This window comes from Abrus precatorius, unplaced genomic scaffold (assembly GCF_003935025.1).
Source record: "Abrus precatorius isolate BTA unplaced genomic scaffold, Abrus_2018 Scaffold11, whole genome shotgun sequence".
Lineage (NCBI taxonomy): Eukaryota > Viridiplantae > Streptophyta > Magnoliopsida > Fabales > Fabaceae > Abrus > Abrus precatorius.
In genome coordinates this window covers 4,955,732-4,979,994 of record NW_020874303.1, presented here as the reverse complement: position 1 = coordinate 4,979,994, position 24,263 = coordinate 4,955,732, and the positions used below count along the sequence as shown (strand labels likewise).

The following is a 24,263-nucleotide window of genomic DNA, read 5'->3' as shown; positions in this document are numbered from 1 at the left end:
GTTAAGAATACTGCTAACAAGAAATTTTTGTCAAATTGGATTTGAGAGAATTCCTTCGACACGGGTGAGAATGCCGCTGATTTTGACAAATATAGTCCGTTGGGTAGGCTTTTCTTTTGTTCTTAAGCAGCCGTTGAGTGGGTTCTGTTCTCTAAGCTTTATTAGTGTCTGATTAGTTTAAGTTTGGTAAAATTAAGTTTGAATTAGTATAAAATATATATTTATGTCAAGATGTATATATTTTTTTATTGAAAATATGAGAATTAATTATCCAAGTTAAACAAAATTTTAGTTGTTCTGGTTGTTAGCAGTTGGATAAGATTTTGTACTGTTGTTTATTTGGCAGGGTTTTGTTGACCAGAAACTATGGTTTTCTAGTAAGATAAAACCTATCTATATTTAGATCCCAAAAAAAGTTATATCCAGAAATAATTTTAGAAATTTGACCAGTAGTTATTTTAAAAAATATTGAATTTGCTGAAATATTTCATATATGATATATGCTATGGATGATATGCACCCAAAATGATAGTTTTTCTGATAGTGGTTCCTCTCCTGCACACTCAAATTTCTTTTTTCATCCACCACCTTACCTTTTCTATTCTTTTCCCACTACTTTCTGTCATTACCGAAGTTGTTGATCTGCCAAAAGGCTCGTGCACGCAGGGGATTTTATCCTTTTTCTGCTTAACATGGAGATGAACATTGAGACTAGAGCACTTAACCAATAAAACAAGTGTCATTCAAGATTCAACCCCCTATATTCCATTTGATCAAAATACATGGTACATTCCACTCCATCTCAATTCTCCAACAAAACATGTATTCAGAAACACGTTTATAAATTTATAAACGTAAATTTAATATATAAATTACAATTAATGACATTTAAATAAATGTAAACTTATAATATTTTAAATTTAAACTAAAAACAGTAAAAAAGAACATCCCCAAGATTTTCCACATCAAAAGAAGGGCATAATTGTCACATAAAAAAAAAACACACAATTGGCATAACAAGAGCCCTACCCTACCTTACAGCCCCTGAGTTACATGTTGCTAAAGACAAACAGCATTTCGTCAGCATCCATTAAACCCTTTCCTCTCTCTCGTTATCTTTCTCTCACTCACTCACATATAGTACTTCTTACCTTGCAATCAAATAGCTCTTCGTAGGCCACCCCCACCCCCACCCCCTCCATCACAACCAAGCAAAGCTAAGCTCTTTTCATTTATCAAACACTTTCATTTACCATCCCAAAATAAACCTGCTGTATGACTCAATAGCCATGTCTTGGCAAGTGTTGTTATCTTGAAACAAAGAGAAAAACAAAACAATGGACACAGCAGAGAGACCCCATCGTACAACAAGTAGCAATAGCAGCACAAGTGAGCTCTTTGTGTGTTTCACTTCACGTTTGTCTTCTTCATCCATGAAGCTCTCTTCCAAGTCCATTCTCAGCCCAAGCCGCACTAGAGACCCTCCTCAGATTTCTCTTTCTACTTCCCTTAGCAGAAGGCTCAAGAGCAACGGTAGCATGAAAGGAGGACAAGCTTCTCCAATGTTTCCAACTGGTGGCAAGAGAAGAGGGTGTGGCTTTGAGAATCCTGAACCTTCATCCCCTAAAGTAACATGTATTGGACAAGTGAGGGTGAAGACTAAGAAACAAGGGAAGAAGATGAGGGTAAGGTCAAAGAGAAGAGGTGAAGCTAGCTTCAGGAAGACAGAACAAGGTTTCCAAGTTGGTGCTGCAAATCCAGATCTCACTAGACAAAACAGCCAAAGCTTTCAGTATCAGAATCACCAGAATCTTCAACAAGAGTGCTTGAAGCATAGGAATCAAAGATGGGTGCATCTTCCCTTGACAATTTGTGAGGCCTTGAGGGAGTTCAGCTGCTTCTTTCCTTGTAGGTCTTCTTGCACGTCAAGTGAGAGAGAGAAAGAGGAGAAGGGTGGTGGAGGTTCTGTTGAAAGAGGATCTGGTGGAGTAGATGATAGAGAGGGTTCATGTGGAGCTGCATTTGCAAGATGGGTGGTGGCTTTGCAAGAAGGGGAGGGGAAGGGAAGAGGGATTGAGTTGGTGGTGGAGGAGGAGCAAGAGAATGATGGTGATGGAAGAGGGAAAGGTGAGAGAAGTTGCAGCCAGAGAAGGCACGTGTTTGAAGACATTGATATTGATTTGGTGGAAGGGAAGAAGAATGATGAGTTGGTAGGAGGAGAAGAAGAAGAGAAAGCAAGAGTTAGCATATGTATTCCTCCCAAAAATGCTCTTTTGTTGATGAGGTGTAGATCTGATCCTGTTAAAATGGCAGCTTTGGCTAATCGTTTTTGGGAATCACCTGTTCACAAAGACAAATATGAAGAAGAAGAACAGGATGAAGAAGATAGTGCACAAGAGGAGGAGGAGGAAGAGAAAGAGGAAGAGGAGGGTGAGAAAGAGGAAGAAGAAAGAAGTGGTGACAAAGATCAATATATTGAAATGAAAAAAGATGAAGAACAAGAGGGAGAAGAAAGAGAAGTTGGTATAGAAATCAAAGATGGTGGCATTTGTGAAGGACAATCAATAGAAACCAGCTCTGAGGCCACCGAAGAAGAGTGTGTAATCACATTCTTACAAAAAGAAGAAACTAAAGAGGAGCCGAACGAAAACTACGAAGATGAAAGCAAAACAAATCCAGAAAGCGAAGATTTTGTTGAAGCAAAAGATGAGGAAGAAAATGGAAATGCCATGGACAAAGGGGAAACCTTTTCACGTGTGACTCATTCAGATCACGAGAAACCAGAAACTCGAGAAGAAGCGGTTCAGCTCCACGATGGTGAAGAGCAAAAGGAGATAGAAAACGACGAAAGCTCACCACTTTCTTCCTCCCCTGAAACGTTCACAGCTTCAGAACATGAAAGCGACGAAGCAAAAGCAATGGCTGAAGCAGAAGAGGAAGCAGTGATGGCTGAAGCTGAAGCTTCAGCAGAAGGGTCAACGGAGGAGGAAGAAGAGAAAGGGACTACAGAGAGGGAACAAGCAGAATCGACCCGTGACCCGAATACGGATCCGGAGTCAAAGGAGCGAGAAAACGGGTCAAAGAAAGGAGAGAGAGACAGAGAAACATTACCAGAGTGCTTGTTGCTGATGATGTGTGAGCCCAAACTCTCAATGGAAGTGTCCAAGGAAACATGGGTTTGTAGCACCGACTTCATACGGTGGCTTCCGGAAAGACCCGCCGGGAAAATTGCCGGCGGTGGGAAAAGGGTGGGCGTCGACTCCTCCAACAAACCGAAGCTGAAGCCGTCGGCGCCGCCTCCCCAGCCGCTGATGCAGCCGCCGAGGTCTTCATGTTCTTTTCCGGCTGCGGGGGGCGTCGCCGGCATGTCCATGGCGACGATGATTGAGCAGAAGCTGGTTGGGTCAAAATCGAGTAATGGGTACGAGCCGTTTGTTCTCACGCGCTGCAAGTCGGAGCCGATGAGGTCTTCGGCTAAGCTGGCTCCCGAGGCTTGTTTTTGGAACAACAGGAAGCTGGAGCCGCACCCTCCTCCGGCTCAGCTCGGAGTCGGCGCGCCTGCTGGTGTTGGATTTTAATTTTTGTTTTCCTTTTTAAAAATCTCAAAATTTCCTTTTTTTTAATTGACAGAATAATTAATTGTTGTTATTATGTGTAGATTATTGCTAAACCTTTGTCAGCTTTGGTAAGTTAGGGATTGATTATATAGTGATTTTGCTGTTTTTAGAATGTAATCCTTTGTATAAATATTTTTAGTGATGCTATTTGTTTTTGGCCCCATTACTCCTTATCATTATAGTATTTCATAGTTGGAATCAATGGACAAGATAATGGAAGTCCCTACTTGTCATTTGGGTTAAATTCGTAGTGGTTGGAGGCTTCAACCATGTGTGTTGCTTTGAAGGGTAAGAAATTAAAGTTGGTGGGGCATTTGATTAAGGTTGTTGTGTCTGGTTGTCTGTTCCCATATTTAGGTTGGAATTGTTGTGGTCAATGCTTGTTCTTCTTTCTAAACAACTGCTTTGTGCTTAAGCTTCTATTGTTGTCATTATCAAGTCTTCATGAGCCGTTATAAATTAGTGAGAACTTGGAAGAGTGTTATGTATAATGGAATTGAAATGCTGGTTGGAAGTTGGAAAATAGTCTAAACAATGGTAGGGCACTAGGATTTGTTTGTACTGTTAGAAAGAAATTACGAACCAAAATGGAAAACATACAAGTTTGTCGAATATAGTTATTACTAATTAATTATGCTGAAATTTTCACAACATAATTGTTAAGACTTAAGAGAGCAGCGAAGCTAATCTATTATTATTATTATTATTATTATTATTATAGGCTAAAATTAGACATTATTGAGATTATAAAATAGTATAACGGTCTTTTTAATCTTAAACAAAGCAAGCAAGCAATTGGTTCATAAAGTATGTTACGTGTTTAGTTATGTCTGTGCTACAAAATCTTCTAAGACTTTGAGATGAATTAGCGGCACAGCTTGACCTTGAAAGCAACCACACCAAGGGTAAGCTGTAAAGTTAGCATTTTGTCTTTCTTTAGAACTTGTTTCGGTTTCCATTGCCATAGATTTGCAGAATTTCCTGTTCTCAATAGTAAGCTCCGCAGCATAATCAATTTCCAAGGTAGCAAAACTATATAATGATTATCTTAATGAACCTTTTTCTCTTTCTTTGTACATTGGTAAAGACAAAGCCAAAGACAAGAAAGAAAAGCAAAGAAAACAAATCATGCTTATTCATTTAATTCTGGGACTCCTAGTCTTTGAGGCATTTTCTCCTTGACCTCACTATGTTTGATGTTTGAGAGATGGTGTATTCTATTTGAAATAACATCTCTTTCAGATTTAAATGCATGCCCTTTTATCTTTTTCTCTTCAATTTTGTTTTTATGTACATTTGCACGTGCTAACTTAACTAAATTATTCAACTTCACAGCACCAAAAGCAACTATCTATCTACCTTTTTATGTTGCAACCTTCCTTTTTTTGTGTAAAATTTAATATCTTTTATGTGTTAATATGAATGAGAAGTGTTATGAAGCATTATTGAATCTTTAATTGTGAAAATGGGATATGAGGTGGGAAACCACGGTTGATACTTTGACAAAGATATTTGCTTGTTGATTAAGCAGTTTCATAATCTTTGGTGCTTTATTATGTGGAAAAAAGGTAGGAGTGATTAGGAATCTTGACTTAAAAAAGGACCAACAGAGAAAAACACCGTGGAAGCTGGTAAGATAAAGTGTTTTTGCTGCAAACTTTTTGAACAGATTGGAAATGGTGTAGGGAATAAGGGAAAGACATTCTGGCACCCACAAAATTGATAGGTGGCACATGGATTGCAGAACCAATAATGAAGGGAAGCCTCACCAAAGCCAACCAAGGAAATGTTTGCCGCCTTTGCAATATATATGTGAAGAGATTTTTTTGTTTAGAGTAAAAGGAAGAAACAATAAACCTATAATTATAAGTTAAAAATTATTTTAGTCATGTGATTACTTTTGAAAATTATGATTTTCATATTTTAATTTTAACTAGTTATATATTTTTAATAGTCAAGATTTGTTTCTGTTAAAAAAAAAAAGAAAAAAAATAGAAACTCGATACTTCTCTCTCTCTCTCTCCACGTGTGTGTATGCTTGCATGCTCCAGCGTAAGATCATATTAAATAAGAATATAAGAGATGAGAGGAGTTAATCTTAACTATTTAATTTTATATGAATGATTAATATGATCTTTACTTAAATATAATTTCGATCATTCATATAATATTGAATAATTAATGTCAACTCTTTTTGTACTGTTTGATACTCCCATTCGAAGAGAGAGTTTGTTAGTTTTTTTTTTTTGACTTTTGCTATATTCTTATATTTTTTTTGTATTGATTCTCCTTCTACTTTATAAAGTAAGTATTAAATAAAAAAGTGTATGTATTCATTATCTTAAAATATATAAAAAAAAATATTTATTTTTATTTAGCAATTAAGAGAATTTGTATGAATAGAAAGTAAAAAAAAATTATTATTATTATTTTGTTTCTTTACAATTGCTTCACCAATCCAAATAAAATTGATCACGAAAACATATGATTAAAATATTTTCAATAAGACTGATGTGGGTTGGGCTACTAACATGCAAACTGTGTTGTCAGATCAGAGAACTGGCCTAACCCTAATTATTGCATGGCTGTGTCCAATTTTTGTACGGATGATTTACCTTGATATGAATAATCTGAGTCCTATTAGGTTATAGAAGCACATTTACACAATTTTAACTACTTGTCTCCAGTTGAATTTGATTTTACCTTAGGGTGAACTACACCAAGTACTATCATTCGAACTCTTAAGTCATGTATTGTATGATTGTGCACAATTATGAATATCTCGAACGCATAGGCATCTCTGACTTGGTGTGCATAAAGCTGGTCTTCTGAGTTCACTACAAGCTGGTCCTAGTGGCCATTTACTGCAGGTTCAAGGCAAGAGTCCAGCGTGGGACGTTCTTAGTTTAGTTAAGATATTATACAATATATGCAACTTTTGAGTCAAATAAGCAATGATAATAAAGCACAAGTTTTTTGGGGAAGACCACTTAAGTGTGAATGCAGCAAATGAAAATCAATAACTTGTTCTTTATGTTACATTCAATGGATTGAGTCATCTCAAGTTCTCATCTCCCTCCAATCAAACAAGACTGCAAAATTTTGGCAATTGGAAAGGGTAAAGGAGAGAAGATGGAGCTTCTATAAACCTTTCAAAAAATTCAATATCAAGACTAGTAACTGCATTAAAGATCATTTGTCACCTACATTACTCCAAAAGTGAAAGGATATCAAGGATTATATATCCCTTTTACAAGTGGACAAGATTTACTGATCTTAATTTTAACTTCACTGTAATTACACCTAGTAACCATGTCTATTGTGCATCATTTGAAATTTGTTCTTCCTTCCGGTTGCTCAATTCAGTGTTATCTGTGGGACTGTCAATAGAATTTGTTAAATTTGACTGATCACTGCTTTTGCTTTCAGTTTCCTTTTCAGTTGAATCTCCCATAATGGATTTGATGGCAAGCTGGCCAGAATAAAGGAGTAAACCAAGGGAATTTAAGCCAAAGACAAATGTCACAAGGTAGGCCAAGCCATTCACTATAGTCCTAAGAAAAAAATGTCATATGATTGTCAGGTGCTTTGTAAAAAGAACAAGGCCCAAGAAAAGAAAAGAGATTGAAGCTACCTTATCGTGATTGTTATCTGGCGGACCTGAAAAGCAGACATATACAAAGCATTAAGACCTTGAAGATCATTTCCTATCATTTCCTCTACTAATTCAACAAGATGCTTTTGTATCAATTCATTGTGACAAAAGCAATTTATTACACAAGGTAAAAGATTATGCTTATTGTGTACTCAGAAATATTGCAGTATTTCTCCTTTGTCAGAATAAAACAGAATTGCTGCTGGGTAGTTAATACAATCCATAACCACAATTATAGGATGTAGCAGCATAAATTAATCCTGTGCTCTAAATGCACAAGTTAGTGCACACAGATGAGTGCCAAATGATATGACTGACTTATGATGACTATAACAATAGGCACACCTGTAAAAGATAATAATTTCACTTCATGAATCACGCAATTGTAAAATTTTATTTTTAACAGCTTTCCTGCTGTGTACTCCAGTGAGTACATTAAAGATTGAAATATCCAAAGTCCAGGAATGCATTTTGATGAAAGAATAAAATCTTAGCTTTAGACATTATATCTCATTTACTATCTTACTTTGCTTACTAGTGCATTTATGAAAATAGAAACACAACTGAATTAAAAGTTTGCATTTCACTATCAGGCTTTTCTCCTAAACGTGTTGGACGGGAAACACAGAATTATCCAGTCCCAAGACTCATACATGATAAGCACATTCTCTAGTTCCATCCAGGAATAGATTGCCTCATCAATCTCCTTTGGTTAAACTTTATTACAATTGAATATTCTGATCATTGCAATTATATATTCAATAGGCTGACAAATGATACAGAGTAACCTTGAACATAAATCAACATTATATAGCCCCGTAAGTATGAACACTATTGAAAACTTCAATCAAACTGTGTCACCACACCAATCAGCAACAATTAAAATACTAGATTGGTGAAGGTAACAAAACCTTACATTTGAAAACTTCTGCCCTGAAGGACAAGACAACAATCAAAGTACATGCATATTCCTTGAATAGTTGGATTCATGTTAAGCTGCTCTTTATTTCTTCAACTGAAATGTTTACTTTTCCATCTTTTTGCAACAAGTGTTTGGAGTCACAATTTCCTTGTAAATACAACAAGAAATGATAGGCCAGCCAAAGAGAGATTGTTCAGAATAATCAATCTTATCAACCAAGAAAAACATCAAGAGATGAAACACTTCCATTATAATTTTACCATCATTACAGTTAAGAAGAGTAAGTAATAACATTCCAATTCCTAGCCATCTGACCTTTTAATTTGGCTCAAATTGTAAAAGAAAACAGCCTTATCTAATTCCAACTAACATGCTGTGCAACAAAAAGTAGGAACACAAATAAATGAACACGAAACAAGACATACAGAGTAGTTATCTGAGAGTGTTTGCTGGTTTAGAGATGCCTCTATGGTAGTGGCAAATTTATAGAGAATAAGAGCAATAATTCCCGCAGATATACCCCCAAACAATGCTTCACCAGCTGAAGGTGGACCCTTAGCATCTATTGAAGCTGACCCGATAGCTTTCAAGCTATCCAATGCTTCTTCCTGTACTGATTTCTTCTCTCCTGAAGACCTGAGTTGCTAAAACCACAAAACCCATTTCAATAATGAACACAGATTGCACCATAACAGCAAATATCAATCACATCACTGGCATAACAAAAAGGAAAAAAAACCAATAAATCCAAACTCAATTTTTTAAACTAAAAATTCATTCTTTGAACTCATTTATCACCAAAGCACATTCATAAAAAAAAGATAAGGGTAACTATGCACATTGTCCCAAAGACAAATCGAAATCCAAGTGTAGCAAAACAATAATTGTGACAATTATATCTAACCAAATAACCTTTAGATTTTCCCCCCCTTCTAAATAAATAGAAACATTGCATGGCGCACTATCCTAAGTCAAATCGAAACTGAATTGTGGCAATTATATGTAACGAAACAACCTTAAAAAAACATAGAAAGTAAGAGAAATTGTATATAGAAGAAGATGGAAAAGAGTGTTTGTTTACCAATTCTTTGGCGCGTTTAGCCCTGCGGCGAAGGGAGCGAAAGAGGAAGACAGAGATAGCACCAGTGAGAAGAACACTGGAAGCAATTTGAATGGGAGAAGGCTCATCGGTGGTGGCAAAAATGGAAGGAGTAGAAGAAAGTGGGAGTTCGATGGGGCCCTCTGTTTCTGTTGCAGTGGTGAGTTCTGCGAGCCATAGAGGAATGGCTGAAACAGAAACAGAGTGGTGAAAGGTGGGTTTGTGGTGAAAAGAAAGAAGAGGGTGTGATGATGGAGGAATTGAGAGAAAGGGTTTATGGTGTGAAAATGGTAAGAGAAGGTGATGGTGGCACTGAGAGTGCAACATTTGGCACTGATTGGTGTACTGTTCTGTTCCCACCTTCGGGTATGGGATGATAATGTTGTTGATGATGCTACTCAGCTACATGTGCAATGCATATGTTCTCTTTAAATATCTTGTGCATGGACTTTCCAAAATATCATATCCTTAAAACATATATTTATGCTTTTTCATGTTTTTTTTTATTATTATAAAAATAAACCAACATCCTGCATACTCAAATTAATATTAACTTGCATTGTTTTGGTCTTTCAAAATATTCATTGATACAAATTAACATTAGAAAATGTTAACCAATATATTTAGACATCATTATAGTATTAAATTTTTATTAAAAATGTAAAATTATTGCTTATGTAATTTTTAATTGTATGTATTAAACTTTAAGTCTTTAAAGCTAATACTATCATATTATATATATATATACACATATATATATTACGATTATAGAATTCACAATAAATGCTTTTTAATAAATTTTTATTATTATTAGTTAAGAGATGAGGTTAACATTTTTCATTTTTAATAATATAATATTTATTAATTATTCGACTAATATTTTAAGAACGTATTAATATTTTGGAAGATGAAATTATGTGTAAGTTAATAATGAGTACAAAAACCAACTTAGTAAGTGAAGATTTTCAAAAGTAATTTATATAGAGGTATACTGTTAGAGATTAAGCCTTAAGGGCCTATTTCACCTCTTTCTTTACATGATGATTTAATGAGACACACTTTCCAAACATGTATTTGGATCGGCTTAATTCTGCTTTTAGAACACACAAAAGGAACAACTACAATCAAAACAAACATGCACTTAAAATTTTATCAAACATTTGAGATTATTTTTGCACAAATTATTTATTACAAGATGAATTGATCGAAGTGAAAACTTTTCACTGCAATAAAACTTGGCTTTACTTTCGTGACTGTTCAACCAATCCTGCACTAATTTGTGTATTAACTCTTCAAAATTTAGATAAAGTACACGTAGAGATAAGAAAATAAATCATCATATGTAAATTTTTTCCAATGGCAGAAATGTGAAGACATACAAATGTAGAAAGTAAATGGTCCTTGTGAAATTTTAAGGGATTTTGCTTATTTTTCTTTATGGGATCATGTTTGTAATTCGTAGAAGTATAGCATACAAAAAGTTAAATCGCGTATGCTTCAACATATTGAGCCATATAATCTGTATCGTCACATTCAGCTGAAAGTTATTCCCAAAGATAATGGTCTCTCCATGTACTCAAGAACTTGTTTAATCTATAAACTTCGAAGTCAAAACTTTAAACTTGTCAATGGAATATTACAGTGAGGTTGAAAAATGAATTTCCAGAATAATGCTAAGCCAAGCCTCCTCATGTACTCCAGAATTTGTTTAATACATATACTTTATAGTGGGAGAAAGTAAAGGGAAATCATTAAATTATGAAGTTCCAACTCATGGGTCAAACCACAAGTATAAAAGTTGAACTTCCCAATAAGTTGATTGATTACAGTGCTTAAAAAATGTGTTGGTAATTGTAGCTAATTCTATAAATAATATTTAATGTTCCTGTAATTAGTTAGTCTCCTAACAGAGAGTATGCATTAGAATTAATTGACTTATTGCAAAAGAAATACCAAGAATTACTATATGATTATTATTATTTTATCTGTTATTAGGTAATCGTTACAAAAAAGAATTGATCAGTGAAGTATGATTATGATCCTTGTGTTCCACATTTTAGGTCAATGACTTCTTTTCAGCATTCCTGGTGTATGTTTGATGCTACAGCTCTAGCCCAAAACTTGATTTGTTCTTTCATGTCATCTGAAGACTTATTAGAAGCCCAATTTGGAATTGGAGGAGCACAACTTTGCACCAGCCATGCCTCAGATAAGTAGGGTCTCCTTGCTGCCTTATCTTCTTCTGTCTCATCTCTATTCTTCTCTTGCAAACCAGGAATTATGTTAGGTAAACTGGGGCTTAAGGTTTCTTTTTCAAATGAGAAACCCAAATCCTTGAACCCCTGAACCTCTTCTAGTTCAAGGTCACTTAGGCTTCTCCTCATTGTTTTCTGATTAAGGTAACTGCGCCTCATTTCCATAATACCCTCTGGGTTGAAGCTTTCAACAACCTCAGTAGTTCTAGCTGGTCGATATCTTGGAATGCTACAACTCTGTGATAATATAAGGAGTTAACTCAACATTCAAAGCAATCTGAATATGGAAGTATGCATATAGTTTAAACTAACTTTCTAAAGGACTATTTGACTATTCTTAGCATTGTAGCTGCAAGCTATATATGCTTCTTGTCCTTTAGTCATGATATGATTTTTTACTTATGCCAAAAGTTTTTGGCTTTTTGGGCTTTTTGTCCACACTGTAATTGGTGCTATTCAGGGTGCTGGCCACATTAAATCAACCATAAAGTCTTAGAAGAGACAGAATATTATGCATCTAAAGTATAAATGAAAAATGTCTCTATTATAAAAGCAGATGATTAAAGTACCTTAGAGGTTTGCCTGGGAGGAAGAATGTCAATATGGCTAGGTGTTGATGGTTGCTTGTGGGATCTGCCAGTTCTAGTGTCAGTTACTTGGAACTTTTCCTCTCTCCCTATTGATGGAGGCAAAGACGGTGTTCTTAGAAGTTTGCTTTTCCTTCTATTACAATCACTTTTATGATGCCCTTTCATCTGTGCACAATGAGGTTTAGTAGGATCTGATGGTTGGTGCACCAATTTGCTTCTAGTAGAACTGCTTCCTTTTTGGTCATCTTCTCTCGATCTAAATGGTGGCATGGATGGTGCTCTCTGGATCTTCTTAGGATGAACAAAAGCACTAATAGATGGCTTACTTGTTGATGAATTGGTGGATACATCAGAGTCCTTTCCCAAGAAATCTTGGGAGCTGATTAGGCCAGTGGAAGGGCAAGGATCAGAGTGACACCTTGGCATCCTTGGTCTTACATTTAACATGTTATCAAAGAACCAACACTCCTCTAAAAGATCCAAAGCTTCTATCCTTTCATCTCGACAAAAGGAGGATTCACAAGAGTTATCAATTGGCTCCATGCGTTTCCACTTTTCCAACTTTGTCACCCCTTGATGTGTTGTGAATTTATATGGGGTCTTGTGCATCTCTTATCATTCAATTCTGTTGTAGTTAATTGCATGTTGTACACAGGCCAAAAATTTGACAATAAAGAATGCTGAAGCTGAGCTTTCTAGATAAGCCATGTGAGATATGACACCATGTGCTTTAAGACGTCATTTTAGTATTGTTTAGCCATAATGAGTTTACTGTCCAAAAACCTAAAGTGTTATTTAATACAGGAATGAATTTCCCAAAGATATTTGATGAAGAGAAATAATACATAAGAGATAGATGAAAGCAGAAAGACCAAGTTGGCTTATGCGGCATTTAAGCTTCACAACAAAAAAATAATAGGTGGGGACCATTTATTTGGGATTGGCTCTGTCATGCCAACACATCCCCATGTGATGCAGTTTTTGTTTATGCAGCCACTTCACATCACAAAGCAAGTTAAATTAATCACTATGTTTGGTAGTTTGCAGTTTATTTGACTACTATAATAAATAATTTGATTATTGTATTGAGAGGTTTAATTATTGTGTTATTTTCTCTGGGAATAGCTATTTTTTTAAAATTATTAAACTATTTTTTAACGTGTGCCAATTTGAATTAATGTATTAAATTTTATGATATCTTATTATTTTTAATACAAATTTACTGTGTATAGATTTTTATTGTGTACTTTCAGATAAACGTTAAAAGTACTGGTTATAAAATTCTTTAAATTGAATAATTGCAATAGTTCTGGTAAATAAAAATAAGGTTTTGAGCTCCTAAAATACAATTTTGTCCCAGCTCCTTTTTTCTCTGTGGCTGCAAGATGACACAACTAAAGGTAATGTATGCTGCAAAGTTGTCATACCTTATCATGCAGTCGCAGAGGATGATGATTTATGGGGGGATTTACAGAAAAATTTCCATTCTTCTTTATTTGAGAGGGAAGGATACCTTCATTCCTTTCTTCAGGTGTGTGTGCGTGTATATGGTGTTTATGACTTTTGCTATTTTCCACTGTCATAATTCACAATACCAATGTTCTTAGCTGTCTAAATATTATGAGTGTTCAAAAAATTGAAGCAAACTAATAAAAAATGAATTAAACCATTAATTTAGTTTGGTTTTGAGTATGTGTATCTTAATAAGCAATGAAACCAATCCATAAATCTAATCGAATCAAGGTTGAAGGTTTGGTTAAGGAAGATACCAGATGTTCTGAATTATTTTGTTGTCATTGTTGTTAACCTATCCAATAACCACTCCAGAATCTTGTCAAATTTTGGTTAAATTTGTAAGTTTCTTCTGATTAGGTAAAAAATATTACTTTTAAATTAATTGGCTTGTTTAACAAGTTTCTATTATTGAGTCTGATTCACAAAGATGATAAAAATAAGATTTTTGGTTTTTTGAAAATTCTAAAAAAAAAACCAAAAATAATGTAACCTTTTTATAATAGTTAGTTAAAATATACTGATTAAAATGAAAATAAAATATTTTTTAAATATATTTTAATGTGATAATTTTTAAAATAAAATACATAAATTGGTATATTAATATAAACTTAATGCATCAATTTTTTTATTATCATAAATAAAAATAATTCTTTTAATTTCAGAATAACAAATTATTTTTCTCTTTTTCCTATAAAAATCTCCTTCCATACAACTATAAGACAAAAGCATCCTTTTATAGGAAACTAGAGAAAAAACTCATTACACCAAAAGTTTTGTTTGTATTTATTAATTTGCAGTAAACAAGAATCAACTATATAATAGTTCCCACAAACGTATACATGACATAAACTCAACTACGAGGATATTTCTAATATCTTTTAAGTTTAAATATATTTTTATCATTACATTTTAATAAATTTTATGTTTTCATCTTTCAATTGAATTTTTTTTAATTCCTACTTTTTTATAAATTTTTGTTTTTTTTTTTTAATGCTAATCTAGTCTATTGAAATGCTATCACGTGTTAATTCTTTATTTGATTACAACATTATGAACTAAAAATAAAAAATTACTAAAAAATTAAGAATTTAAATAAAAAATTTATTTAAAAGGATTAAAAAAATGCATTAAAATGTGAAGACATAAAATATATTTAAACTTATTTTTATAACAAATTACACTAATAATATATTAATTAATCGTCATCTTATCATTTAAAGGATAGCTTATCAAATCTTGCAATGATAATTTTTCTTAAAGATAAGGAAATACATCCTATATAAAGGGAAACCTACGGGTATGATCAAGTATTTCTCTCACGCTAGTACACTTACAAATATATTTGCTAAATTTATGCGTCAGAGTACCTTTTAATCATCAAGAAGATTCATATTCCAGTTCTGAAATTCTATCCAACGATCAGGTAACCCCACACATTGTTAGCTTAAATAACTTTACCATTGTTTACATTTTATATTCAGTTAGGTTAATTAGATTAGGGGATATTTAGAAGAATTTATGAGCAACTTATAGAAATAACTTATGACTTTTATAAACTCTTGTTAACTTATTTCCATAAACATTTTTGTAAAATTTCTGAAAAATAACTTTTTTCAAAATGTACAGCAACTTGGTGTGGGTGCCCATGTGGGTAACATCAAATCTAATCTATCAATACATTTTGGTCTCTTATACACCTACTTGTCTTAGCCATGAGACAGCACTGAGTGCAATAAAACATGGCCTTGTGCCTATAACATTGCACATTGTTTACCACTAACCAGAAGCTGCAAGTGGGGCATCAAACCATTTTGCTATAACGTGGTTTGTGCAGTGAGCCTGTACTGACAGTAGTGCTTATGCCCCCGCAAGGAACACTGGAGGCACTGACCCAGCCATTGCCAGGTTACAATTCTTGCAGCCAATGATATATATAGTTAAAGCAGAAATACATTATCAACATGGATGCATTATTGATTTATGTACATGTTTCATTAAATAAGTAATTCGCATCACAAAATTTTAATCAAGACTAATAACAACTCCAACCTCCTCTCCTTTCCAATTAATTTTGAATTAGAAAAAAAAAACATTTATAAACATTTGCAAGAATATATACATCATGGAAGTCTGAGAATAATAAGTAAAATGATAATTTAGTAATTAGAAGGAATTTTGGGCAACGCTCAAGGAGTAACACACGTGAAACTTTATGTTCGGTTAGAGTCTTTGGAAATAATCAAGTCAGATAAGTTAGATGACATATGAGAATTCAAGGCTGTCTGGGTTTTGATGAAGTAAGCACTTGAAATTGCATGGGAATTTCCTGGTCAAAACTAAATTTTAATCTCAGAAGAAGTTATATACAAATGCCTCATAAGCATCAAAAAAATTGCTAAGCAATCCAGGCTATGAAATAATAGCCTAATCAAAAGGGCGTTTTGTCATTACTATCAACTCTCTTAGAGAACAAAGGCACAAGTTCTCAAATTTACAGTGACGAGGCAGATCCTTTTCTGGGTCAATATGAAATAGTACACCATCTTTGAAAACAAATTTTAGATCAAGCTTAGGTGTTTCATTCAATACCATATCTTTGATTGCAGTTGCATGTTGGCTTGCTGAGTGAGAAACACAGTCAGCTGGCACCACCACTTTTTTGCCTGGGTTCCCAGGAGGACATGTATTCAGGTTCAAACAGTCAAGAGACGTTCCATGCTTTTCATGTCTCGAGGTTTCATTTGAAATAACAATGAGATCTTCAGCCATAAAACATTTTCTAACTGCTGAAATAATATCCACAGATAATGATGCAACGACATCATGGACATCTTCTACTGTCTTTTGACCGCTATCCAACCCCAACTCGCGAACGAGTATTTTCTTTGTCAAATGATAGAGACTGCAGAGACATGAAGGGCAACATTGATACAAGCAGATGACCTCAGATTTAACAGGACCACTGCCCTTACTTGAAGAGACACCACTGTCTATGGCATTCTCACGTTCACCAGATTTAGCTTCACTTGACTTAATGCCAGTCTCCTCTGTGGACAAGCTATGAGGCTGATCAGAGACTGTACTCATGTTACCAGCCTCGACATTCTGTGGTTCGCTGGCAGGGTGAAGTCCATTTTCAGAAAGAACCAGTGTGTGTGTGCATGAGGATTCGTTGAATTCTTTTGACATCCCAAGTTCTTCAGTCACTACATTTCCAGAAGTTACAGGTTCAGATTGTCCACATAATGTCCCATTCTCCTGATTTATGGATGGATTAAGAGGTCGGTTTGCAGCAACAGAGCTGTTGATATGCTTATCTGAAAAAGAATGATTTTGTAGAGACCCTTTACAACTAACATTTTCACTGTCACAATCAAGATTATCGAAATTATCATTTTTGTTATTAGAGGCAAGACATCCAGTTGTTTCAGTAGGAATTTCTTTGCCACTTCCCTCCAGAGTCTCCAAATCATCACCATCTACATGAGCAACCAAGCGGCTACCCTCACCTTCAGTTTGGTGATTTTCGCATGTGTGATGACTGTTTAATGACCCACCACTTGCTGGTACAACCTTGGCTTTATGCTCAGGGGAATCCTGATCCAGACTAAAAGGGAAAGGAATTATCGTTAGAGTAGAAACCAGGCCCAAAATATAGGACACAAAAAGCCATACATATAGTAAAGAAAGAGTAGTTAATACCTAAGCAATGCATAAGCCCAGTTGTTGACCATATCTTCTAAATAAGCCACTTGTGATAAAATACGAAGGTATTGATATCTATCTTTCCCAGCTTGAATTTTAGTATTGATTTTCTCAATTAAGATCTCAAGAACCTTCCTTACATCAACAGCCACTTCCCTAACTGATTTATAAACCCCCCTGTATGCTGATAAACCAACAGCAATCAAGCCTCTCACTAAACCAGATCTTTCTTTGCTTTTAATGCCACCAGAGCTACAAGAAACTACCACCTTGTCTTGTGAATCATTAGGACGAATTACACAGGAATTAAAAGGCCATCCCCTCCAAGGTCCACTTACATCAGCACAAGGACCTTCTTTGAGTTTTGATGTAACCCAACAAAGTTCAGCAAAATGTGGGTATAGAAGAATTTGATAGCCAAACGTGGATATTGCCAACAACAGGGTTGATTTTCCCTTCAGTGACTTACTGTTGGGTGGTGGTGGAACTTTTGTAAAGGGTTCGAGTGGAATTTCACCCTTCTTATCATTGGTTGATCCATTTTCTTTCCTTTGACATGCCGTGTCTTTACAAACTTCAATTGATTCATGGGTTCTTTGGCCCTTCTGGATACCCATATGAACATGAGATATCTGATGAATCAATTGAACCTGCTGCACAACTACATTTCTCAAGATCTCTGCTGCTGATTGATTGATAACCAAGTCATGATCAAAATTCCCATCAATCTGCACAGAGAATCGAGGAACTGACTGCTCAAAAGGAGTTGACAGGCTGTCTTTATATTGATAACTCTTGAAGAATTCTCGCATCTTGTGTGGAAGTTCTGTACAGGGAACTTCTGAAGTCGCCTGTTACAAATGAAAAAAATGCATAAGGATCTACTACCAAATATAAAATATCATATATGTCTAGCTAATATTACAATAATGACCAATTCTTGCAAAAATGAAGGATAATTAAAAGATAAAAAAATGACTAAGGAGTACCATTTTGCCCAACAATTTTACCATACAAACAACTGTATCATAATATTAACACCCATAAGAATTAATCAATATGAATATGAAATTATATTAATGTAAACTCTTACATGACAATTAAGAAATTGGAAATTCTATAAAAACATAAATCAACATTTAACATGTAAAAAGGAGCAAAAACCTAGGAACCAATTGTATAAAGGTTCTTGATTATAAAAAGCTAGTAGAAAGTATTCATACCAGAATCATCAAGGATGTGGATACACCAATGGACTCCACCTGCTCAATGAATGACATCCAGGCATATGAAGCCTTTGTGTTGGCTTGGCCTTCAGTAATCACTGATGAATTTTTCTCAGTACCGACCTCATTTTTCTTATTAACAACCTTGTTTGGAGTGAAACAAGACTTGTCCATCGTTAAGCATGAATCAGTTTTTTCAGCAATTTGGAAATGTTTCTCCACAGCCCATAAATCAATTCTTGGCATGAATACTATGCAAGATTGCCTGCTAGCACATTTCACTGTCACATAGAAATCAAGTACTGAGTATCAGATGTAAAATTTGCTACATTTATGAAAAAATTGAGTATCAATATTTCCACATAGAGCAACAAAATCAGCTTGTCTCTCACACTTAGCACCTTTCAGCAGCAAGAGGGACATGGGGAAGGGAAGCATTACCTTTGCAACCCCAAGTTATAAGTCATAACCTCAACAACAACAAACAAATGATTGACAGTTTATTAGATCTCTGGAGTTTTGTTAATAATTAGCACACTTAGTCAAAAGTGACTCCAAAAGAACAAAAATCAACATTACTAACCGACAAATAGAAAAGAAAAGCGTACTTAATAGTTGAGCAATCCCTTGTGCCACATCTCCGTGCCCTTCTAGTGAAATAGTAGCCATATCAATCTTCTGTATTTCAATATTCCCAACAAAGCAGTGGAGAAGGCAAGAAACAATATGTCTCTGGCCAGATCGCGGATTTCCAGAAATTAATAACCGAAATCCTGATTTATTGGTCAATGCAAATGGCATGACTGGCAATAAACCATTACGCATGACAAGATGGTTCCTTATGGAGGGTTCTAACTTTAGCATGTCATTATTGGCATCATCCACAGTATCATATGAACCATCAAAGCCATCATCCACAGATAAAACACCAGAACAACTAAGCTTTCTCTTTACCTCATAAGCAATATTTGTTTCTTGAAGAAAATCATCCATGTGCAACCACCAACGATCAAAAGGCTTATTCTTTTTGTCTAGAGCAGAAATCATGACATCCTTTATCATTAATACAGCTTTAGATATGGAAAGGGGTAACCATAGACGTTCATCAAGATAAAGAGATACAAGAAGGGCGCATAATGGCCGCAACAAACAAGGAATAAGTTGGCTAGGAAGAGGGTAGCAGACTACATCATTAGCAGCATTTCCAGCATCTCTCCGGGAGCAAGGTGGAGGAGAAGATAAAAAAGCCTCTAACCAATCCCTCTCCTCCACTGCAAAGGATGGAAGAGGAACATGCTTACAACCTGAATATTTTCCTTCAGCTAAAGACAGCACTTCTTCCAAAGGGAAATTCCTCTTCAATGCATTGATGGCCGCCTGAGTACAAAGAGCCTGGAGATCAGCACCAGCAAAGCCAGGTGTTTTTCTTGCAATCCACTCAAGCAAGGCTCCAGTAATTGGTTTTGGCCACTTCTGGGTGTGAAGTGATAGTATGGAAGCTCTGTCCTCAATTGATGGTAATGGAAAATAAATTTCCCGATCAAATCTACCAGGGCGCCTAAGCGCAGGGTCAACAGCTTCAGGACGGTTTGTTGCACCAATGACCACAACTGAACCCCTAGATTTCAAACCATCCATAAGAGCAAGCAAAGTTGACACAACAGAACTATGTGTCTGATCTTGCTGCCTAGTTCGGCAGGGTGCCAGTCCATCTATTTCATCAAAGAATATTATAGAAGGTTGACATCTCTCAGCAACCTGAAATAATAGCCTTAGTTGACGCTCAGCATCACCTACATATTTCCCCAAGCAATCTGCACCTTTACGGGCAAAATATGCAATCCGTTTATCTCCACGAGCACATGCACCTATCAATGCCCGGACCACTAAGGTTTTCCCTGTTCCAGGATGCCCATGCAAAAGAACACCTCTTGGAGGTGTAAGCCCTAAATTATCAAAGAGCTCAGGATATAGCAGAGGTAGAATAACAACTTCTTTCATACAACGGATGACATCTTTAAGCCCAGCAACAGATTCCCATCCTTGAAATGAACTTTCACTGGTAGAGTCTGAACCACCAATGTACACAGGGGCTATTCTCAATAAATCACGATGAAGCCTCTTGTTCTCACGTTTCAAAAATTCTTCATCCTCTCCACAATTTTCCAACCATCTCTCTTCTTCCACAATATCTTTTCTACAAGCATCATTTGATCGCTTCCTTATCTCCAACATCATTTTCCTAGCCCTTAACTTCTTTATCCGGGCTAAATATTTATTACCACGAGGTTGGAAGAGATGCCGATGGTCTGTGCAGGCTATAAGAAATTTACGATGATCAAAGATGCAACCACTTGCTCTCGCACAAGGCTGCAAAACACAGATATGGTGTTAATTCTGATTATGGTTGGTATAAAAGAATGCTTTCCTTGCTTGTAGAAGCAAAATAAAGGGAGTTGAGAATATTTGCAAATGTCATTCTTAACGAGAGAACATGTGACCAACCAAGTGATAAGTTTTTGGACAACGATCAACACGACAACCAGTGGTTGCCCCTCGCCTCCCACAGCGTGTACACTTCAATGCCCTGCCTCGAAAAAGTGCAGCACGCACATTTTTCAAGCATCCAAAGTCAGCAAAATACACCTGCAAAATTGTCACAATGAAATTTTACTTTAACATAAAAGGTTACCAAGCTACACATTGGCAGATTATTTGAGCATGACAACTCTGAGCAACAAAACTATTAAGTTGATAAAATTTACCAGAGATGGAAAAGATGTTCTTGAAATGGCAATGTGTTCTCATTTTTTTAAAATAGTATGTGTGCTCATTAGTATGGACAATATTAATTATGTAACATCCATATTCTACTAAAAAAGGTTTAACACGTATATTTTCAAGCCCAAAAAAATGTTTATAGTTGAATTTGGAAATTGGGACAGATGACAAAAATTAAAATGGTGCACAGAATTTTTATAAAAAGAAGTGTATAAAAAGTTTTAGAAATGAGGGAGCTTCAATAGTATAAAGCATTTTACCTTGTGTCTAGGGTTTAATCTACATCCAAGGCCAAGTACTGTAAAAGCAAACAGTTATCTTTTATATCCCTTATGTAAGTTCTATTCCCAGAGTAAAAGAAATGGGGAAAGTTGTTTATGCCATGACTCAACTTAAGACATATTAGTGATTTGCACATATTCTGCTTTGTTAACAATTAAGAAAGCAAGACTCTCACTGCCAACAGAGATTGTATTAGGTTTTAAAATGTCACTATAATCAACAAGTCTGCTACGTTATTCTCTCAAGTCCACATAAACCTCAAGCTCACATATTTAGAGTTTCATGATGCAAACCAAGATTCAGAAACTGTCAAATTAAAACCACACCTCTGGACTCCATACAGCACAGTGCAGATGAACCCATATTCTAGCAATACCATAGTGATCATTAATAGGACCCAAGAGACGCCCAAGCCAACCAGGTTCATCATCAAAACCATCCCAGAGATCATAATTAGGCTCCTCAGAAGATGATGACCCACTATAAGCTTCATTTTCACTTTCCCCATTATCCTGAGCTAACCTTTTTGGAGGCTTACCATCACTCCCTCCACCGCACAAACCACACCGCCTACCCTCTTTGATTCGTTGGTGGCCACGTTTGTCATTCGAAGCATGTTTCAACTCGTCTGTTCTCTCAACATTTGCATCTTTCAAGACATTTTCGTTAATGTCATCAACCTCCTTGCCAAGAGAACCCTCATTATCTACCTGTTCAGCTACATCACCTACATTTTTGCTTTCCTTCAAACCCTCTAACTGCTCATCCTGTTTATCCTCATGTTCCACCGGACTGACAGGAGACAGTTCAATGTCACCACCACACTCCCCAGTTTGCAAATTGTTGGATAAGATCCTCTCCTCATTCCCTATCATAGGTGAGTCATTTCCATCCAAATTATCTATCTCAATCCCTCCCGACAATTCAGTTCCAGGAACAGAAACACACTCCTCACCCTTGTTCAATACGAGCTCCACTTCCTGACTCTTGCTCTCATCTAAACTCCCATGAGACACATTCTCTTCATGCCCTTCTTCATGTTTTGTGGCTTTGATTCTCCCCGGTCTCTTCGACTTAACTATTTTTGGCTTCAAACCTTCCAACTCATCTTTCCCATCAACCTCCTCATCCTTACTTACACCCTCATCCTCAAACAACTTTCTCTTCCCACGGGGTGATTGCCTCTCCTTCTTCACTCGAAAACCGACACTCCTGACACTTGATCTCAACCTAGAATTCCAAGTCCCGCCAGAACCCCTATTTTCCCGCCCTAAACTCTTGACACCCTCCACACCATGGCCAATTCCATCTTTCCCTAGCCTCCGCCGCTTCTTTGGCGGAGGAGGAGAGGCGTCGAGCAATACTGGGGCACGGCGAACCCGGGAGCTTCGACGAACCCCTGCATCAGGGTCTAAATCACCATTATCCTCATTGAACTCAACATGGTTTCGATTGTACTCTTCCTCGCATATTGCATCCAACCTCTTATGCTTCTTCCGAAGCCGCAAACCCGATCGGCCAATGCCCAACGACGAACCCGACGAGGATGGCGATGATCGCATGACCAGAAAGCAAAACAATCACCACACAGAAAAAATAGGGGAAAAATGAAAAGCGAAACTTTTTGGCTCTCTAAAAAACTAGCAAATGGGCATTTGGCCGATTCTCTTCTTCGTCGAATTGGGTGATCGAAAATGCTCCGATTCAGAAGAAAAACTGTTAGTGACCCCAGTTGGGTTGAGCTTGATGGTCCAAGGGGATGAACTTTTGGGGGACGCAGAAACCCTAGAAATCGAACTCGCTAAGTATCTTCTTCGCAGGAGTTTTGCTTCGATTAAAGGAGGTTTTCATTTTTTCAGTGAAGATTAGGTTTCTGGGTTTTGGGGTTCCCTGAGACTTCTTCGTTTTTCTGTGCTTTTTTTCTCTGAAATTTGTTTTCCGTGCCCAGAGCGAAAGAATAGGGCGTGTGAGAGTGAAAAATAAGAGGGTTTTTGCTCTGATTTACGTATCCAAGTGAACACGCGCTAGTATTTTGCGTGATCTGCACCCGATGGTTAGGTGTGGGATTGAAGAATCAACACTCGTTGGTTTGTTTGGAATGAAAAGAAGGGATGTTACACGCTCTTGAAGAAGGAGTTGGGATGTGTGTCAATAGTGTATTTTCGCTTAAAATAATTTAATTTCTTTTATCCCCAACACAATGTTGCCGCCAATATGTAAGTTTGCATGACCCCCAAATATAAAGCAAATTGGGAGGGTATTGGGGCGTATGTTTATATTTTGAAAGGGCAACGGCTCTATAAAAATTTAAATAAGTATTGTATTGGATACTTTTGCGGGGACTACTTTTGCACTTGCGTGTATTTCTCTATTTTTTTATATTTTTCTTAATTTTTGTGTTTAGATTATTGTTTAAAGTAAAAAGTAAACATCAAAGATTAATGTGAAATTATAAGTAATTGAGGGTGATGGATTTGGTATGTATTCAAGAATTCCAGTTACCAAACAAATATCTCTGGATAAATCTCTCATTCAGACTTGAAATTGATGAAAAGGGGTAAATGACCAGCACCAACAAATTTGAACGACATTTTCGCATTTGGCATGTGATGCTTT

General features: G+C 36.0%; 4 protein-coding genes across 4 annotated transcripts; 1 reads left to right on the top strand and 3 right to left on the bottom strand.

The window, feature by feature from the left end:
• Window positions 1-897: 897 nt before the first annotated feature.
• LOC113854429 (DNA ligase 1) lies at window positions 898-3,832 on the top strand. Its single transcript, XM_027485397.1, has one exon. It carries the CDS (start codon window positions 1,338-1,340, stop codon window positions 3,576-3,578), a length of 2,241 nt encoding a protein of 746 aa, XP_027341198.1. The 5' UTR covers window positions 898-1,337; the 3' UTR covers window positions 3,579-3,832.
• A 2,770-nt stretch (window positions 3,833-6,602) lies between these two features.
• On the bottom strand, window positions 6,603-9,716 carry LOC113854628. The gene is made up of 4 exons (XM_027485754.1): window positions 9,276-9,716; window positions 8,620-8,838; window positions 7,252-7,277; window positions 6,603-7,171 (listed from the first exon to the last, which is right to left on the bottom strand). The coding sequence occupies exons 1-4, from the start codon at window positions 9,618-9,620 to the stop codon at window positions 6,934-6,936; spliced, it is 828 nt and encodes a 275-aa protein (XP_027341555.1). The 5' UTR covers window positions 9,621-9,716; the 3' UTR covers window positions 6,603-6,933.
• A 1,652-nt stretch (window positions 9,717-11,368) lies between these two features.
• LOC113856522 lies at window positions 11,369-12,681 on the bottom strand. Its single transcript, XM_027488366.1, has 2 exons — window positions 12,118-12,681; window positions 11,369-11,785 (listed from the first exon to the last, which is right to left on the bottom strand). The coding sequence occupies exons 1-2, from the start codon at window positions 12,679-12,681 to the stop codon at window positions 11,369-11,371; spliced, it is 981 nt and encodes a 326-aa protein (XP_027344167.1).
• A 1,970-nt stretch (window positions 12,682-14,651) lies between these two features.
• Window positions 14,652-23,580, bottom strand: LOC113855167. Its single transcript, XM_027486677.1, has 6 exons — window positions 21,974-23,580; window positions 21,090-21,230; window positions 19,193-20,954; window positions 18,582-18,865; window positions 17,356-18,209; window positions 14,652-17,260 (listed from the first exon to the last, which is right to left on the bottom strand). Exons 1-6 carry the CDS (start codon window positions 23,207-23,209, stop codon window positions 16,078-16,080), a joined length of 5,460 nt encoding a protein of 1,819 aa, XP_027342478.1. The 5' UTR covers window positions 23,210-23,580; the 3' UTR covers window positions 14,652-16,077.
• Window positions 23,581-24,263: the final 683 nt, after the last annotated feature.

Bases quoted from the DNA above. Each gene is read 5' to 3' on its own strand.
- LOC113856522 (XM_027488366.1), bottom strand. From the start codon at position 12,681: ATGGAGCCAATTGATAACTCTTGTGAATCCTCCTTTTGTCGAGATGAA. The intron at 11,786-12,117 runs GTACTTTAATCA...ATATTATCACAG, and splicing joins CTCCCAGGCAAACCTCTAAG to AGTTGTAGCATTCCAAGATA.
- LOC113855167 (XM_027486677.1), bottom strand. From the start codon at position 23,209: ATGCGATCATCGCCATCCTCGTCGGGTTCGTCGTTGGGCATTGGCCGA. The intron at 20,955-21,089 runs GTTGGTCACATG...TGTGTTTTGCAG, and splicing joins GTCCAAAAACTTATCACTTG to CCTTGTGCGAGAGCAAGTGG. The intron at 18,210-18,581 runs GTATGAATACTT...CATTTGTAACAG, and splicing joins CCACATCCTTGATGATTCTG to GCGACTTCAGAAGTTCCCTG.
- LOC113854628 (XM_027485754.1), bottom strand. From the start codon at position 9,620: ATGTTGCACTCTCAGTGCCACCATCACCTTCTCTTACCATTTTCACAC. The intron at 8,839-9,275 runs GTAAACAAACAC...TTGTGGTTTTAG, and splicing joins CTAAACGCGCCAAAGAATTG to CAACTCAGGTCTTCAGGAGA. The intron at 7,172-7,251 runs GTAGCTTCAATC...TTTTTTTCTTAG, and splicing joins CAGATAACAATCACGATAAG to GACTATAGTGAATGGCTTGG.
- LOC113854429 (XM_027485397.1), top strand. From the start codon at position 1,338: ATGGACACAGCAGAGAGACCCCATCGTACAACAAGTAGCAATAGCAGC.